General features: G+C 36.5%; 2 protein-coding genes and 1 long non-coding RNA gene across 3 annotated transcripts in view; 2 read left to right on the top strand and 1 right to left on the bottom strand.

Annotated features, from left to right (window-relative positions):
• The window catches only part of LOC131435476 (uncharacterized), a 30,972-nt gene extending 16,156 nt beyond the window's left edge, over positions 1 to 14,816 (top strand). The window contains exons 3-4 of the mRNA XM_058603401.1: positions 14,245 to 14,448; positions 14,517 to 14,816. Coding sequence (XP_058459384.1) covers positions 14,245 to 14,448; positions 14,517 to 14,816 — 504 coding nt within the window. The remainder of the gene's footprint in view (positions 1 to 14,244; positions 14,449 to 14,516) is intronic.
• Positions 14,817 to 14,855: 39 nt separating this feature from the next.
• Positions 14,856 to 16,763, bottom strand: LOC131435477 (small ribosomal subunit protein mS31). The gene is made up of 3 exons (XM_058603402.1): positions 16,194 to 16,763; positions 15,576 to 16,114; positions 14,856 to 15,524 (listed from the first exon to the last, which is right to left on the bottom strand). The coding sequence occupies exons 1-3, from the start codon at positions 16,223 to 16,225 to the stop codon at positions 14,989 to 14,991; spliced, it is 1,107 nt and encodes a 368-aa protein (XP_058459385.1). The 5' UTR covers positions 16,226 to 16,763; the 3' UTR covers positions 14,856 to 14,988.
• Positions 16,425 to 17,740, top strand: LOC131435478 (uncharacterized). The gene is made up of 3 exons (XR_009230505.1): positions 16,425 to 16,528; positions 16,601 to 16,700; positions 16,762 to 17,740. It is a non-coding gene; the product is annotated as an uncharacterized LOC131435478 (long non-coding RNA).
• Positions 17,741 to 19,004: the final 1,264 nt, after the last annotated feature.

Genomic DNA, 19,004 nt, shown 5'->3' with positions numbered 1-19,004 from the left:
GAATGTTATTAGAAAAATGTTGAATAACGGATTGTGATTTATTCCGTATTGAATTATTTTTAGCCTTAGGCTTGTTGCCTTTCCGGTTGGACGCAGGCATTTTTGAAATTAATGAAATTTTAAATTAAATTAACTAGGCTAAATTAGTCTTCGATTAGACTCCTAGCTAGCCTTAAAAAAGGCTGATTAATTTCTTAGTCACTCTAATATCACTTAGTCACTCTAATATCACTCTTTGTATCACTTAGTCACTTAGTTAGTGATTCAGGTAGCCTTGAAAAAGACTGAAGCCTTGAATCAATGAAACTCTAGGTAGCCAGAAAAAAATTCCAGGAGCCAAGAGCTATACGCGTGCGGTGCGAACGACTGTTCAACACCGACTGAGATAATGCTTAGTTATATTTTGAATGCAAAGGTTATAGCAGGATAAGCATGTGAAATCTGCCCCCAAAGGGAATTCATATTGTTATATCACATTCGAAAGGTTATAGACTGGAAACAATTTTCTCAAAGTTTCAACCCTTTAACTGCCATATTGACGGAGCTAGGGTGGTTCTATTGATTATTATTTTATTTGATTTTTGAAGAAATTGCTCCTTCGAAAAATTTGAAAAAAAAACAGGTATGTTTAAGGTGTTATGGGGATACTTTACAATTTTTTTCAAAATTTTTGAATATGTATTACTTTCATTAAAAAATACTAGAAAATTTTGAAACATATTTTTTCTCTCTTCCAATTTTTGCACCACCCTGGATTTTTTAGTGATAAATAAAGAATTTTTGGACATGTTAAAATGGTACGTTTTCATATTTTTTAAAAATGTGGACGACCAAAATATTTGATTTTTTCTAAAAAATCAATAACAGTCGACCATGCGTTCCCATCAAATTCTGAGAGAAGGAAACGCATGGTGCTTTATCTTAGCAGTTTCTAGTAGTAGTCGACCATGCGTTCCCATAAAGTTCTCTTAAAAGTGAAACGCATGGTGCTTTGTTCTAGTAGTTTATGATGCAACTCAAGCGCAGGGCTTAGAAATCAAACTAACGAAAAGAAGGAAATGAGTATCAACCTTTGCATAATACATTCACGATCATACTTCGGGTACAACCTAGAAAGCTACAAAGCAAGAACTTACTGGTATGTGGTTTATATATGAATGGTAGTAATATATGAACGATGCGAGTATCACACATATGCAGTTCGGTTACGGTAGTCAAGAACTAGAGCGGGTGACTGTATATAATTCGATGATTCGATAATGTTTCATGAAATGGTCAAATCGTTTTGCACTGTTGGGTCTCGTACAACGCGGTTTTCTTTTTGCCAGCTCTGTACATTTCACTAAATACATAGCGAGTTGAAACAGCAGTGAATTTAATTTTTTCTTTTTTATATTGGTGTCAAACAAAAGTGGCCACTGATGAAGGTTGGAATCGATTTCTTATAATTGTTTTTCCATAAATACGTTTATTTCTTAAGGCAATTTACATAAGTTGCTCTTCGCCGTAGCATCACTTTTACATAGAATTCTTATCCTAATATAATACTAATATAGTCACAACAATTTGAGTTTAATAAAGCATATTCCTCTCATTTTTTAAATATCATATTATTTGAACCAATCGATTAACTGCTATAAATTATAAAATAAGCTGAAATTTTTATACATTTTGTTGTTGATTGTTGTTGGAGTTTTTTATCAGCACATCATTTTTAATAAAATTTTGCTATTGGATGAACTAATGGACGCAGTAGGAGTCAGAACTAAGACTCAAAAGGGTCAATTATTAAATTGAAACTTCAATTGTCTTTATGAAATGATTAAGAAGTTCCATGTAAGAAAGGTCACGAAAAAATTTCTGAAAATTATTGACTGTATTATTCATTTAAATAGGAAATGGGATAAAAATGTTATAAAAATAAATTGCTGTTTCAATGCACACATTTTCTCTCTGATTCTTTTCGTTTATTCTATAGAATTATCATCGTCACTTGGTAGCTGTTCTGATTTAAGCATTTCTGACAATATTTTCGCCGGTCTCACAATTCTGGATAAAAACCGAGCATAAGGAAAGGTAGTGAATAATGGCGGCCTCATATGAACAGCAACCAACAGTTCTATTGCCAATAACGCATTCACAGCAACGGCGCTGGATTCCCAAATATCCAGTCGAATTTGTAATGTACTCGATATAGTACTTGTAAGCTTTTAAAAATGAGACTTATTACCGGCCCGAATAGCTTTTTTGTGATCTGTGTGTCTCAATTGGGTCATCTCGTGATAAAGCTTTAAATCCAAAATTTCTTGGCAAAACATCCTTTTCAAAAGCTTCTATTCCAGAACTACGATATTCCGATACTTGTTGCTCTCGTTCCAATCCAAGGATTGATAATATTATCTTATTAGAACTTCCCGTTCGCAATTTGAACAAAATTATTAAACCTGTAAAAACCTGGAAGCGTTCCTCTGAAAGTGAAAATCACTTACTGAGTTAATTATGTATTTTCAGATATTTTCTGGAAAATATGGAGCTTTCTACACAATATACCCAAAAATTAAAGAGATCGATTCAGCGAATCAAGTTTTTTAATAGACATGGTCGATAAATGCTTGACTTGAAATTATGCAAAGGTTATAACAAAAACGAAAAATAACGCATCACTATTTTTTATACCTGTTGTTGCTTCAAATTTTAGAATAAATATAAAAATATATAGCGCTATCAGTCTACAAACCATGAAAACCATCATGAAGATATTCGATTGACGTTTTCAAACACAAAATTCCAACTTTATCTTTATCATACATTTTTCCAGAAAACTATAGACATCCCTCGATAACATACCTTTATGATAACTTTTGACACTGTAATGAAATTTTCATTCTTTCTTTCATTATTCTTTCTTTACATCCATTAGCAACACGTAAAAAACTGACACCCGCTCTAGTTCTTGACTGCCATAACCGAATTTCATATGTGTAATACTCGCGACGTTCATGTATTACTACCATTCATATATGAACCACATACCAGTAAGTTCTTGCTTTGTAGCTTTCTAGGTTGTACCCGGAGTATGATCGTGTATGTTTTATGCAAAGGTTGATACTCATTTCCTCCTTTTCGTTACTTTGATTTCTAAGCCCTGCACTTGAGTTGCATCATAAACTACTAGAACAAAGCACCATGCGTTTCCCTTTTAAGAGAACATTAAGGGAACGCATGGTCGACTACTACTAGAAACTGCTAAGATAAAGCACCATGCGTTCCCTTCTCTCAGAATTTGATGGGAACGCATGGTCGACTGTTATTTATTTTTTAGAAAAAATTAAATATTTTGGTCGTCCACATTTTTAAAAAATATGAAAATATATCATTTTAACATGTCCAAAAATTCTTTATTTATCACTAAAAAATCCAGGGTGGTGCAAAAATTGGAAGAGGGAAAAAATATGTTTCAAAATTTTCTAGTATTTTTTAATGAAAGAAATACATCTTCAAAAATTTTGAAAAAAATTGTAAAGCATCCCCATAATGCCTTAAATATGCCTGATTTTTTTCAAATTTTTCGGAGGAGTAATTTCTTCAAAAATCAAATAAAATTAAAATCAATAGAACCACCCTAGCTCCGTCAATATGGCAGTTAAAGGGTTGAAACTTTGAGAAAATTGTTTACAGTCTATGACCTTTCGAATGTGGTATAACGATATGAATTCCCTTTGGGGGCAGATTTTACATGCTTATCCTGCTATAGCCTTTAATGCACATTGATTTAAAGTATGTAGGATTAGCTGGTGTTCAGTTATGTTAGTGCCTAGCGTTATGAAGTGCTTGAGTATTTAGGTAACGTGTGCGAACGAAAAAGTTTGACCCGCTGCTATTCGCACTCGTTCCTATGTTTGGTGCAATTGATTGAGCGGAGCGCAGGACGGTTGCTGTTTTCATTCGGTGCTTACAGAGCATGTACATAAGCTGATTGTCCGCGGTGGTGCCATATTCACATATATTATGCCATAGTTGCATATCACAGATTTTTTTTTTCATGTGGGGAGTTTGCAATTTACTGACCCCTATCTTCATTCATTATGAGTATTACAGAAAATGTACGCAAGAATGAATATTTTGGGTTCTGAAGTGTCGAGTTTTTTTATATGTTTTCTAATTTTCTGGTAAAGTTGAAGAATTGAAGTATAAATGGAGGCAGATGTTGAAGACTGGCATTGACAGCTTATAAGCCAGATAACCGCGATTAGGCTCAATCAAAACTACGCTTAGGTCGCTGTAGGTAACAGATCGGCTGAAAAGTTCGTATCGTTTCTATGAGACGGCGCCACTAGAATTAAATCCATACCATTTTCAGTTAGTACCAACCTTCAAAAGATACGTGTATAAATTTGACAGCTGTCTGATTATTAGTTTGTGAGATATTGCATTTTGAGTGAAGCTACTTTTGTTATTGTGAAAAAAATGGAAAAATGGAATTTCGTGTGTTGATTAAACACTACTTTTTGATGAAAAAAGTGCCGCCGATACCAAAAAACGGCTTGATGAGTGTTATCCAGACTCTGCACCGGGCGAAGCAACAATTCATAAGTGGTTTGCAAAATTTCGTACTGGTCATATGAGCACCGAAGACGATGAACGCAGTGGACGTCCAAAAGAGGCTGTTACCGATGAAAACGTGAAAAAATCCACAAAATGATTTTCAATGACCGTAAAGTGAAGTTGATCGAGATAGCTGACACCCTAAAGATATCAAAGGAACGTGTTGGACATATTATTCACGAATATTTGGATATGAGAAAGCTTTGTGCAAAATGGATGCCGCGTAAGCTCACAATCACAATGTCAATGTCGATGAAAACCATGCTGAAATTGAATGAATTGGGCTTCGAATTGCTCCCTCATCCACCGTATTCTCCATATTTGGCCCCCAGTGACTTTTTCCTGTTCTCAGACCTCAAGAGAATGCTCGCTGGTAAAAAATTTAGAAGCAATGAAGAGGTAATCGCTGAAACTGAGGCCTATTTTGAGGCAAAGGATAAATCGTACTACAAAAATGGTATCGAAAAGTTGGAAGATCGCTATAATCGCTGTATCGCCTCTGATGGCAATTATGTTGAATAATAAAAACGAATTTTGGCAAAAAATGGGTGTTTCTATTAAACGATACGAACTTTTCAGCCGAACTGTTAGACTGCAAAAATATCTCGGTAATTACAATTGTTAATAACTGATATTTTTTAATACTGTTGTTGATGGGGAGGATGTGGTATCCTGCACACTTAAAACAGATTCTTGAGCTCGAAATACCAAATCAGATCGGCAACACGACATTTTACTGATTGTTCAGTAATCCATATGCTCTTTTCTGAAATTCGTTAATGTAATATTCTGATATCTCGGTAAAGCGCGTTCTTTCGCCGAAGTTTGGAAAAATATTATGCTGAGCTTGTCAGTAAACAACAAATATACCGAAATTAGCAAATCCGTTAGCGAGATTTCGAACAGTTAGTTAGCTTTTACTGAAACTCGGTGAAACACTTGTCATTTAAGGTAGCGCTTCGCCGTGGTCAGGTCGAAGCAAGACATCTCACTGCTTCCTCTTGCTTTGTCGCCGAAATTTCACCCTAAATTGCAAATTTCTAAAATACTAACCCGATTCACGAAAAATCAAAAACATACGATTGTAGGTAAATGATTTTACACTGCATTTGGCGAAAAATATCAGTTAGAAAGCTTTTCTTTCGCGAGATTTCGTGCGAGTTTTGTTAAAATTTGGTTTTCTTTTTTTCCTTTTCTCGCTATAAACAACTCGCATATGTAGGGATGTGCTACGTTTTCAACAAAGCGTCAAAGCTAGTAGCGATGAAAATCTTTACTGATTTCTGGTTCTACTGAAACATGAATAGAAATTATTTTACAAAGTAGTAACACTTACTTACATTTTCTACTCATCTATATTCAACGTTTACGCAGAGAGAACGCACAACGAAAACAAAAGAAATGTTGTTAGCGTCTACCGCATGTAGCATTTTGCACACCCCAATGCATGCGTTGACATTGTGTGCGTGCGAAGAAATAAGGAAAAACTCATTTATTTTTATAACTCGCACGAAATCTTTCGATAAAAATGTTTATTAGGCACAATTTATATACGAATCGATAGAAAAATTAATTATCTAGAATCGTATGTTCTTGGAATTTCCGTTTTTTTCCCCGTTTACTCACAATTTTGGGTAAAGCGCGTGAAACCCCGGGATAGGCAGCGAACTTCCGTGACCACGGCGAAGCGCTACCTTAATGTCTCTTGTCGAATGTACAAAACACACCCATCTGACACCGGTATGTGAGCACCAGCCATTTGAAAGTATACCGATTACGTCGAGCCCCTCGCGTTTCGAGCCCCAAACATTGCGATGTTTTGATATTCATGACGACTCTCAAATTGTGAAAATTATCTCCACTTGATGTCCCAAAACACTGTCTGCTGTATTTTAGGTAAACAGATCAGTTATTGTGAGAGAGTCGACCCAAAATTTACTAATTTTCGTGCACTAAACAAGGTAAACGCGTAAAACAAAAGTATTACTGTTTGTTTATTTACGTTGCAATCAGCTGATTTTGAAGTTCCGATTTTGATCTCATCAAGATGGCGTCGTGACAGGAGGCCGACAAAACACCACGGTAGCCATTGCTGGTGAAGCGGGAAAATAATATATATTAGATGAAGGTAAGAGATTCTTATGTTTCTTGAAAAGAAAAGTGAAATAAAAAAACTCTACTGTTCATATATTGTTACAAAAGTCTTCTTATTTACAGGTAGATGCGTTGAGGAGCTTTGGAAATAATTGTCTTTAACCGTGATGTTTTCTTTTGAGGTTTGTTTTGCTTTTTTGTATACTGCATTAAAATGGGCATCAATAAAACACCCCATTTCCCTAATCTTAGCTTTTGTGCAAACTGTTGTTCGTTATGTACCGTACTCCAGATCAATTCTGCACACACTGTGGAAATCAAACGGAAGAGACGCTCAGCCACAAATTTAGTACCTGTACTCGTGTCTCGCCGGCTTGGACGGCGCTACAGCAGAGGTTAACAGGTATAACAAACGAATGGAGACGTCTATCGTTCGAAGATCTCGTCAGACCTACTCTCAGAGGCTTGTACAAAAGAAAAAGAGTACAAATTCTGAATATATTTATAAAGTACACCTGCTTCGTAAATGAAAGAAACGGTTGAATAGATGTAACTGAAACAATGTTTCACCTTGATTTGTAAATAATGAATGCTGACCTAATTTAGGATCTGACAATAAACACAAATATTTTACAAAATAAGTAGTAGTACGGTGAATCAATTTAATTATAGTGGAATGATAGGAGATAGGGGGCAAAGTATTGGGTGCATATTGCATCGTTGCGGAAAAATTCACCTTTTGTACTTCAAAGCAAACTTTTCAAATGAAGTGGAAACTTTATCATAACAAGTTAAGACTGTAAAACTTGAAGTTGTGGCTCAAGCAAATCCAGAAGAATCAATTGAAAATAATGTTTTGTTCTAGGTTCTAACACCTTCAAATATTTCAAGAATGTTTTGTCAATGTTTTGAGTCAAAAAAAAGTTTCCTAAAATTTTATTGGCTATCGATCTATGCAATTTGCAATATAGACAGTGTCCTCAAAGAGGACGAAAAACGGCTGGTTTGAAACATTACCCTCGGTCTGACTAATGGTATCTGGCTGGACCTAAACATTTTGTATAGAAAGACACATGATATAATATATGTTTATGATTTTTTTAAATGTTTTTGTTGTATTTCTCCATTCTAACCTCCATTTAAGTTCACAATGCACATATACAAGTGTTCATTCTATTTACTAACGGAAGCGAAAGTTGCAAAAAAAAACTTTTGCTATAAATATTATTTAAAGCACTCTATATATTAGCAACTGAAGGTTCTTACTATCAAAAATTACTAGAATAAAATTTTTAACACCACTTAATTCTAAAAAAAAATTAGAGGGTTGTATGCAAGCCACGACCGATCACGATTACATTGAAAATGAAATAATTCTAAGGTACCCATACAAAAATAAAGATGATGATGGATGCACTAAAAGTCACAAATTACAAACATGCTTTACTTTTAGTGTTTACATTTTTGGCGAATGATCAAAATGACAATTTCAGAACAATTGATTGTACTCTATTTTATGCCTTCAACAAATTTTTACATTTGAAAATTTTTGGAAAATATCCTTTAAATGAAAGTCAATTATGATGATTTCAGTAATAATGTAATTTTAATGATCCTTCGTTCAAAAGCGTCGATAATCTTCGGAAAGTGTCTGAAAATAGAATAGCAGCAATACAAGGAAGAAAATATCAACACATATCTGTGGAACACAGTCCACAGAACATATTTTGTTACTTTAATTGATTTTCACTTTTGCATATTAAGGAACCAATGCATACGCAACCAAATTCATTAATTTTGTTCATATTGTAACTTGCTTTTATTAATACATGAACGAACATTGTCATAGTTACAACGCATGTAGTGATAAGACACTTGTTGTTTTGATGTAAATGATAATTTAACTGTAACTGGTGGCGGCCCGAGTTTAGTAAGGATTCAAATGATACATGTAAAATCACATATCAGCTTATCTTGAGTTTATCTCTAATACTACATTTTATTGCATCTGATAATTCTAGTCTGCGCAACTTATTTGTACTAAGTTCCAAATCTTTTGAAGCGTTTTATTCCTGGTGGGACAACAGCTTGTTTAAATCGATACTGCATAACGATTTGCGTTGCATTATTTTTGCTACACTTAGTCTGGGTCCCTTCTATAAAATTCGTGGAAGCAAGATTAGACCAAAATATTATGCTTTATACGAGGAAATCAATTTCTAACTATTGAATTAGATTATACGATTATTGTTTGGTTCAATAATAGGGTCTGAGGGAATATGCTGAGAGATAGTTCATTGTGTTTAGCCACATTCAATGAAAAAGAATTATCTATGATTATCATCATAACACAACTTTATACTGAATTTATTTGCGCGCCAACGTGTTGTTTGTACGTAAATGGAGATTTCAGTATGCATTCCCTTTTGTGCTATAGTTCATACTGCGCAAATCGGACGAGAGTTTGACATCATTCACTGAGACTGTCATTGGCTCGTGAAAACATAGGTCAATTTAATCCAATCTTTCAATGGTATGCAATTGAAATGCTTAAATCACGTTACCGCATAAGTTTAAGTTAAATGTTTTCGAATCGATTGGTAGTTAAATTACAGGGTCCGGCACTCGAAGTGTAACCAATTAAAAAGGCCATAAATTCAGTTTGGAAAATTACTTTTACTTAATTCAAAGTACAAAATGTGTAAAAATAATACAAAATTCAGAATCAATTCACTTTTGCTCGATATGACCACCTTTTGCCTTGACTTGATGACTTGAGAGGGCGAAGGAGTTGCTTCGTTTGACCGAAAGCGGTCAATTTCCGAACATTGTATTTTCTGACGAGAAAATTTTTCCAATTGAGCAATTCGTAAACTCTCAAAACGATAGAGTTTACTTGACCGACCGTTCATACGAGAATTTGAGTCATCGATTGGCCACCAGGAGGCAGCAGCCGCAACAGATAATGGTTTGGGCCGCTGTAACCGCAGATGGGCGCTCTCCAATCGTTTTCATCGAGCCTGACGTCAAGGTAAATGCGACATATTATCGGGAAAGTATTCTGGAGGTTGCTTTGAAGCCGTGGGCAGACAAACATCTCGGTGGCAGACCATGGACGTTTCAGCAGGACTCGGCACCGTCTCACAAAGCTCGAGTGAACCAAGAATGGCTGAAAAACAACGTTCCGAACTTCATCACGTCCACACAATGGCTCTCGAATTCACCAGATGCGAATCCAATGGATTATTCTCTTTGGGCCATTTTGGAGAGCAAAGTCCGAACTAAAAGATACACCAGTCTCGAGGCGCTGAAAAAAGTTATTGTCCGCGAGTGGGCCAAAATACCTGCAAGTCACATTCGGCCAAACGAAGCAACTCCTTCGCTCTCTCAAGTCATCAAGTCAAGGCAAAAGGTGGTCATATCGAGCAAAAGTGAATTGATTCTGAATTTTGTATTATTTTTACACATTTTGTACTTTGAATTAAGTTAAAGTAATTTTCCAAACTGAATTTATGGCTATTTTAATTGGTTACACTTCGAGTGCCGGACCCTGTATATAAATTCATCAACAAATGACTGAGTTATAAGCGTTCAAAATTATGACAGAAAAAGGTTACGCGGTTATTTTTGCATTTTTTTTAAACTGATACCCAGCCTCGTACAGAGTTAGCAAAAGCGACAATCCAACGAGCGAACGCATATACAATCTAGTCATCACCTCACTGGACGAGCTACTTGTTTCATTCACAGCATCAACTGAAATCACGAAATGATTTGCAGCATATATTTATAGATTCCTCTTCGAATTACGCAGAATGATGCGGTGTTTTTATGCATGACACAAAGCCTCCTATGCCTAACAAGAAAATGACGTCAATTTGCTCAGCTGGGTTTGGTAGATGAAAACATAGGTCAATTCTAACCATTTTTTCAATAGTATACTATTGAAATACTGAAGCGACGTTACCATACATGTTTAAGTTAAAAGTTTCCGAATCGATTGGTTGTTAAATTATATCAATCCATCAACAAATGATTGAGTTATAAACGTTCAAAATTATGACGAAAAAAGGTTACGCTGCTATTTTTGAAACTTTTAATTGACCCCGGCCCCGTATAGTGAAGAGTGAGGCATTTTAATGCCAAAAACTAGGAATTTTATACTAGTGAAATTATTCTACTAAACGCTCAAACGCTGATAAATTATTCCTGAAATTAACTTCAGAATCCTAGATAGTGTTTTACAATTATTTACCTATTTTTCAAATTTAAATCTGTTGATATGAGGGATTTTAAAATTGCCTTTTTAGTGTCATCATGATCGGTCGAGTCTCGTACACAACACTATAATTTTTTAACATGTTGGATGTGATGGCACTGGCGGCCTATTGTATTTGTAAAGAACTCGACGATGCAAGAAAAACGCACTTTTCTCCATTCTTTGTCTAGAACTCTAGTACTGCCGAACATTGAAAACCGAATGAATAATGTTTATATAATCAAACATTTTGTCGTTCGTTCGTCTATTAAAATTTTTTTCGGTAAATCAATTAACATTCCATTGATTGTTGTACCTTACCTTACCTAACAGCTATAGGCCTGGGGTGTCCTTTGCTGTATCAAGCATACGTCTCCACATAACTCGGTCCATGGCTGCTCGTCGCCAGCCACTCAAGGCACGGATGTACCTCTTGTACCAGTCGGATTAGATTCAAGAACCATTTTCACTGGGCTATCGTCCGACATCCTTAAGACATGCCCAGCCCATCGTAGACGTCCGATTTTAGCTGTCCGTACGATAGGTGGTTCTCCTAGCAGTTGTTGCAATTCGTGATTCATACGCCGTCTCCACGTTCCGTCTTCCATCTGCACTCCGCCATAGATGGTCCTCAGTACCTTTCTTTCGAATACACTGAGGGCGCGCTGGTCCTCTGCCAACATAGTCCAGGTCTCGTGACCATAGAGAACAACCGGTCTAATGAGCGTTTTGTAGATGGTCGATTTCGTGCGTTGGTGTACTTTTCTCGATCGAAGGGTATTTCTGAGTCCAAAGTACGCACGATTCCCTGCCAAAATACGTCTATGAGTTTCTCTGCTGGTGTCATTATCGGCGGTCACCAGTGAGCCCAAATACACGAACTCGTCAATCACCTCGATATCGTCACAGACTAACAGACATGACAGTATGAGTAAATTCTTATAAAAATAATTTTTTGTGATGCACTAGCTCCACCTATATTGTACTGCGCGAACTATTTACTATCTGTACACCCCTTGTGTTATGTACAAGTTTTTTTACTAGTCGGTTTCCCCTCTTTTGTCAACACCGATCAGCTGCTTGCAGGGATGCCTGATTTCATCAAAATATTTGAAAATGAATCGCCACAATAAATTATTGGATTACGTTGTTAATATATTTAACTTTTTCGCGATGTTGGAAGGTAACCATTTATTTGACTCAACGTTGTTCATCTAGACTAGATCTAGAAATTAAGTGGCGGCAGACCAGAAGCAAGTAAATATTGTAACAAAACGGGTTCGATTTTGTATTGCGTTGGAGGATGAGAAGTAGGCACAATTATGTATATAGTTTTTGCAATATGTATTAAATTTGTATCCTGCATGAAATTCGCATGGACGTATACAAATCAATACATTACAGGTAATTCTGTATGAATGGCAACTCTGTTGGTAAATGAAAAAAATAAACACAGTCTAGATGACAGACAGGATGTTTTTGATAGGGTAACGTGGCGCCATCATGACACATGTAAGTACTGTCCCAAATAAAGGAATATTCGAAATGACCGTTAAAATGATTGAAGAATCTAATTTGAGTGTCCTGTCTGTTAGTCTGTGATATCGTCACCGGCTATTAATATTCGTGGTGGGAGGCGTTGTGTTTCTTCTCTAGAGCCTCTTCCTCTCATGTATTTTGTTTTTGACGCATTTATGGCCAGTCCGATACGCCTAACTTCAGCTTTCATTCCGATGTAGGTTACGAGTCACAATATCAATATCGTCAGCGAAGCCAAAAAGTTGTATGGACTTTCGGAAGATCGTGCCACTCGTGTCGGTCCTCGCTCTTCGAATCACACCTTCCAGGGAAATATTGAACAAAATACAAGAAAGTCCATCACCTTGACGTAGCCCTCTCCGAGATTCGAAGGGACTCGAGAGCATCCCAGATACTCGGACGTAGTACATCACTCTATCCATCCTTGCTTTGACCAATCGCGTCAGTTTATCCGGAAACCGTATTCGTGCATTATCTGCCATAGCTGTTCTCGATCGATTATGTCGTATGCCGCTTTGAAGTCAATGAATAGGTGATGCGTGGGTACGTTGTATTCACGACACTTCTGGAGTACTTGTCTTATCGCGAAAATGTGATCCGCAGTGGCGCGGGCTCCAGTAAATGCCGTTTGGTACGGCCCTACGAATTCCTTAGCTATTGGTGATAGACGACGGCAAAGGATTTGGGAGAGTACCTTGTCGGCATTCAGCAATGTGATGGTAATTGCAACAGTCTAGCTTATCGCCCTTTTTGTTGACGGGACATACCACTCCATCCATCCATTCCTGCGATAGAATCAATGTTGGCACTGCGGCAAGTGCGGACATTGATGACGTCGGAGAAGAATCGCCCGTCGATGAGAACGTGGTCGATTTGTTTTTCCGTATGTTGATCAGGTGATCTCCAGGTGGCTATCTTTGCGGGGGAAGAAGGTGCTTCGAACTACCATTCATCGGGAGGCTGCAAAGTTTACGCATCGTTGACCGTTGTCGTTTGTTGCCACGTACAGGCTCTCCAGCCTGTACATTGCCTCCCGGCCTACCTGAGCATTCATGTCGCCGATAACGAGTTTTACATCCCGCCGTGGACAGCTGTCGTAGGTTCATTCCAGCTGCGCGTATAATGCTTCCTTCTCGTCATCGGGTCTAATTTCATGTGGGCAGTGCACGTTAATGATGCTGTAATTGAAGAAGGTCCTTGATCTTCAATACGCACATTCTATCATCATTCATTCATTGATTGTTGTGGCTAACCTTACAAGCATCGTTGCCGAAACACGTATATGCAAGAGAGACTGTAAGATATGTTTACATGAAGCAGAAAAAATTCACCGAAGAACTTCAAATTGTTTATCTCCAGTTTGTGTGTGTTTGTGAGGGGGGGGGGGGACCAATAAAAATAGCATTCTATCCGAATGCTATTTTTATTGGTCCGAATACAAAACATACTATCGATCCAGAACACACGAAGAAGATAGCGTTGCATAAGTTTTAAATTGTTCGAAGTCATAATATCAATAATTTTGTGTTATGTGAATGTTTGTGCAAATGATGTTGTGCCATCTGTAAGAGTCTGAAAGACTTTCTGCAAAGTTAGCGTTCATTCGATTTAAATATTTCATCTAGGTGAGGCTCATCGATAGAGCGACGGCTCCTGAATGTCATTTGTTATTGTTCTCGCTTACTTCGACTTAATGGATAACATACCTAAATAATACCCTTAGCAACTACATCATTTTTTGTTTCCAGATTTCAGATGCAGGTCTAACGGGAGTCGATCTTCAGCGCGTGGCAATTGAAATCTGGAACCAGCAACAAACGTTTTCAATTGACATGCTACGAGGACTCCAGGAACTGCAAATTTCCGGCTGTTCCAAAGTTACCGATATTGCACTGATGCAAGCATTCAAATTGGTGGAGCTCAGGGAAATAAATCTGTCTCATTGTGTTCATGTTAGTAGTGCTCCTGATAAATGTAACTTGAACTACATTATTGTAATGCTCACTACTTACCTTTTCAGATCACAGAAACAGGCATCGAAGCTATAGCATCAAGCTGTCCATCACTAGAAGTCATCGATCTAAGTGATTGCTACCACATAAACGATCGCTGTATCGATCTGCTTTGTAAACACCTTTGTCGACTTACCAGTTTGAAGTTAATAAGACTGTCTTTATTAACCATAGACAGTATCAACTCTATTCTTACTCATTGCAAACGACTTAAAAACATTTACCTTCGCGGTTGCAACAAATTGCCATACAATACAACAGATCTATTAGCCAAATTAAAAACTTTGCGAAATTTGTCAAAGTTTTAGTACACAATTATGAAAATAAATAGAGCATATTTTATCGAATAGGTTGATTGGTGTAAAAACTTTGCAATTCATTTATTTGCTAGAAATCAATAATATTACTGTCATCCATGTGTGTAGATTCAAACTCCAAAGCTGTAATAAAAGTTTCATTATTACGAAAGCGGTAATTAATTTATTTTTCAAATTTCTTATCTGCTTCCGTTTGCTGCTGTAGCATGACTTGATTTAACATATCCTTCTTTAGATCAAAATAATCTCGGAACCATAAAATGTGTTCCTTTTTTTCTTGCGCGGAAATGAAGTAATTTTTTGAAAGACCAACACACACCAATTCCATAAAATGTCTAATGGGTCCTCGTTCAGGACACCAACCTTCTAAGTGATCTTCAAGAAAAATATGGTCGGTAAAGTAAACTTTTGCTTCAGTCTCCAATCCTTGTTCGTTGTCAATAGGAAACTTCCACAATTTCCCCTGTTCGGTAAATCGCGCCAACTTTTGAAAATGATTTGCTGGAGGGTGAGTTACAGCCAGGCGTAATTCTCGGTCTTGAAGCTTGTTCCACATTTTTAATATATCCGGACAGTCCTTCAGTGCAGTAGGATCGTTAAAAATATTAAGTGGTTCTTCCTCAAATAATTTAACACTGACTCCGATTCGCTGTACCATTTCGGTTGGTCGTTTTCGCTCACGAGGTTTACCATATAGGTCTACAATCAAATCTTGAATTCTTGTTACAATATTGCACTAAATTTTATTACCTTTCGTAGCCTTTCTTTCAATGGATTGCCTAACAGTACTGCTTTTTGTTAGTTTAATTACTTCGCTCTGTTTAGTATCGCCTTTGTCGACTTGCATGCCCGTAATAATGTCGCTCAAACTATCGCCACCAGTTTTCGTTCCCTCTAACAACTTAGCCAACAGCTCAGCTTCGGTTTGGTTCACATCACCTGCAAGCGAAATGGCAACTTTTCTCGTAGCCTTCGCCAAATCTGCCGATTTGTCGTCATCTGAAACGGAATCTTCTTGTTTTGCTAACTTCTTTTTCGATTGCCTATCTTTTTCTTTTCGTTGACTTTGTGGTTTTGCTATTTGAACCGGTTTTATCAGCTGCACTTCACTATTTGTACTCATCATAGATAGCAAGTCATTCAAACGATTCAAACTAGCCGAAGATTTTTTATCCGCTTTCTTATCAACTTTCTTAGTAGCCTTATTTGACATTTTCTTTTCGTCTCCAGAATCAGAACAGAACTTACGGCTCACAGTGCACTGAACATTGCCGGAACTATTATATAACCTAAGTGAACGATAAAATTTACTTTTAAATGCTCGAGGCTACTCGTAATATATACTGGAACTACGAAAATGTTTCTTACCGGATTAGATTCAAACGTGTACACCGAATCATCCTTAATTGAAATTATTAAAATAATCAAATGCTTGTCAGACTGTTCCAACGCTAATTATCGGTTGATTTTTCATAAAGGCGTATAAGCAAGTGACAGTTTCTCTTTGTTTACTTTCTCTTCTATTAATTACCAAGCGGTTTCCACGTTTATCACTCAACTCTTTGCATGAAATGATACCCGAAATTTTCGACTTTCAAACAGAATAGTAATATCAAAGAAAATCTTTTTAATCACATCACAATAATCGAAAGAGCACGACGTAAAATACACTGGTGGCGTATAAGACAGTTTTGGTTGTGTTGGTAATTTTCTCACGAAAATAAGTATGGCGGCCGGGATTCAAGCATGTAAACATAAACAAACAACCATTTCAGATCGAAATTTCACTTCTAAGTTACTCCAGTTGTCGCGCAGCCTGGCGAATCTTTGGCACTAATTGAAAATCTGGACATTTTTTCTTCAAGGGCTTGCAAGGTAACGTCGAAATATAGAAAATTTTACACACGTCCGATTCTGTTCATTTCGTTGGAGGAAGGATTTGGCGGATCGCACTGTGGTATCTATTATAGTTATTGTGGATAATGGAGTGATTGTGCTGTGGGTGGCATTTCAAATGCAGGTGATGAAAACGATTGAAACATCCCGGAACAAAACACCGCATTTCACTGTCAATATTTTCGCAAACAGAACCAACTCTAAATATTTTCATAAAAGCAACTCCCGGAACGTCATTTGTTTATGTTTTTTCTTATTCACGTCTCTCTGTTATTTCAAAATAAAATGACAACCGCACTAACACATAGAAAAACGTGATAACCAGGGTATTTTACATCGTGTCGAAAGAGAGAGTGATTAACAGAGATGCCAGATATTTTCATAGAAAATCTGTATTGATTCGAATAAAATATCTGTAGGGTAACAGAGGTATTTTGGCCACTTCATATATTTTGGCCCACCTAACAAACTATATGGATTCAATCGATCTTAGGTAACCCATGTTGCATCAGTTTGAAGCTAATCACATTAAATTACCTATTGCGGAAGGATTTTTCAAAGATATTAAAACATTTGGTGGATATTTTTACAAAGTGGGCCAAAATAAAATCGATCCTAAAGCGGGCCAAAATACCTCTGTTACCCTATTTATCTGTATTCGCTAATAAAATGAAATTTCTACAATACAATTATGTTAAAAGGTGTTATTCCAATAGATTATGGCTATAGAGTGGTAGATTAAATTTCATATCTTATATTATATTCATCGACGAAATTTTATAGTTTTTTCCTATCAACAATAATTGAATTATGGTGCCATATACTTGTCTAATTTGAAAATGTTCACTTCATAAGTTGAGATGGATTTCCAAAACCCAATATGCAACGTCGAGTCAGGAAATACAACTGTCAGTCTGGCAATAATGTTTCATGACTATCTAACTTTTAAGTTCAATTTAGTTACAAATTTTAATATAAATGGATTTCAGTGTTCTTCATTAAATATCTGCACAAAAAATATATATTTAAAAAAGTGATTTGTACGTTGATTCCTAAACGTTTATCTCGTCATTGCAATCAAATACTAACAGATAGCTCAAATACTAATAGATAGTTTAATTTTTTCCTTAATACTTTTGGTGAAATCTGTATAAATCTGTATTAAATTTAAGAAATCTGTAAGAAATCTGTACTCTGTATTAAATCTGTATGCGCATGTAAAAATCTGTATAATACAGGTAAATCTGTATAAATGGCATCTCTGGTGATTAAAGAGAAACTGTCACTTGCTTATACGCCCTTTTGAAAAATTATCCGAGAATTGAGCAATTTGACGTCTGTGATCCACACAGAGATGCCAGGTAAAAATTTCAAATATCTTATATCTTCAGACAGGGTTTAAAAAGTCTGTATATCTGAACAAAAATCTGCAGTCAGAAAGTAGCTCTTGCTGGCAGCATTTTCTGTATAAAGTGTGATACGCTAAACTGACTTGGCGAGCAAAAAAAATTCAAAAGTCTGAATTTTGACGATAGTCTGCGAAAAACTCGATTTACAAAAGTCTGCATAACAATTACAGACAAATCTGCAGATCTGGCATCTTTCGGATATACAGACTATTCCAACCCTCTTAGAAAAAAACGTTCAACGGTTGTCCTTCATTGGTCCAATACGTTGGATCATTGGTCTAATGAAAGTCCAATCAATCGTTCAACGGGAGGCCAACACGGGACCTTCGTTTGCCGATTTTGAAACAGACCGTTGAACCGAATGCCATTTTTTTCGTTCAACAAACCCGGCAGACAGAGGTCCATTGTTGAGCCATTTTTAACATGAGGAGATGTAGCCAGTAGAATGAATGTACTCTCATGTCATTTGCAGTAGCGAACACAATTTGATTTTCCATATACAATCAAATTCGGGCTACAACGAAATTAATGGTTTAATAAAACTTCGAATATTTAAGGGAATATATAATACCGGAATCCAATTAATTTCATGCAGTAGATTAGCGCTGAGAGTATCTTTATCCCGTGAGAAAGCTCTGTGGAATTTCTCGTCACGAATAATCGTCGAGCATTGAACAAATTTGTTGCAACATATCGCTATATTCGGATAAAATTTTTAGTGGCAACTGATTCCACATATGAACACATGCACTTATTTACCTACATCGCTCGGTAGGTACAAAACTGAAGAAAAGTGGTTACTTTGATGAATCACCGGTTTTCTTAATGCTGTTTACTGAGATTCCGGTAAATTGATATTAATAGTTTGTTGATT

This window comes from Malaya genurostris, chromosome 3, assembly GCF_030247185.1.
Source record: "Malaya genurostris strain Urasoe2022 chromosome 3, Malgen_1.1, whole genome shotgun sequence".
In the NCBI taxonomy this organism is placed as follows: domain Eukaryota; kingdom Metazoa; phylum Arthropoda; class Insecta; order Diptera; family Culicidae; genus Malaya; species Malaya genurostris.
The sequence above is the reverse complement of the archived record's forward strand: the minus strand, read 5'-3'. Positions and strand labels throughout refer to the sequence as shown.

Excerpts from the sequence above, each read along its gene's own strand:
- LOC131435477 (XM_058603402.1), bottom strand. The coding sequence starts at position 16,225 with ATGATTCGGTGTACACGTTTGAATCTAATCCG. Across the intron at positions 16,115-16,193 it reads ACACGTTTGAATCTAATCCG|GTTATATAATAGTTCCGGCA; the intron begins GTAAGAAACATT and ends TCGTTCACTTAG. Across the intron at positions 15,525-15,575 it reads TGAAAGAAAGGCTACGAAAG|ACCTATATGGTAAACCTCGT; the intron begins GTAATAAAATTT and ends ATTTGATTGTAG.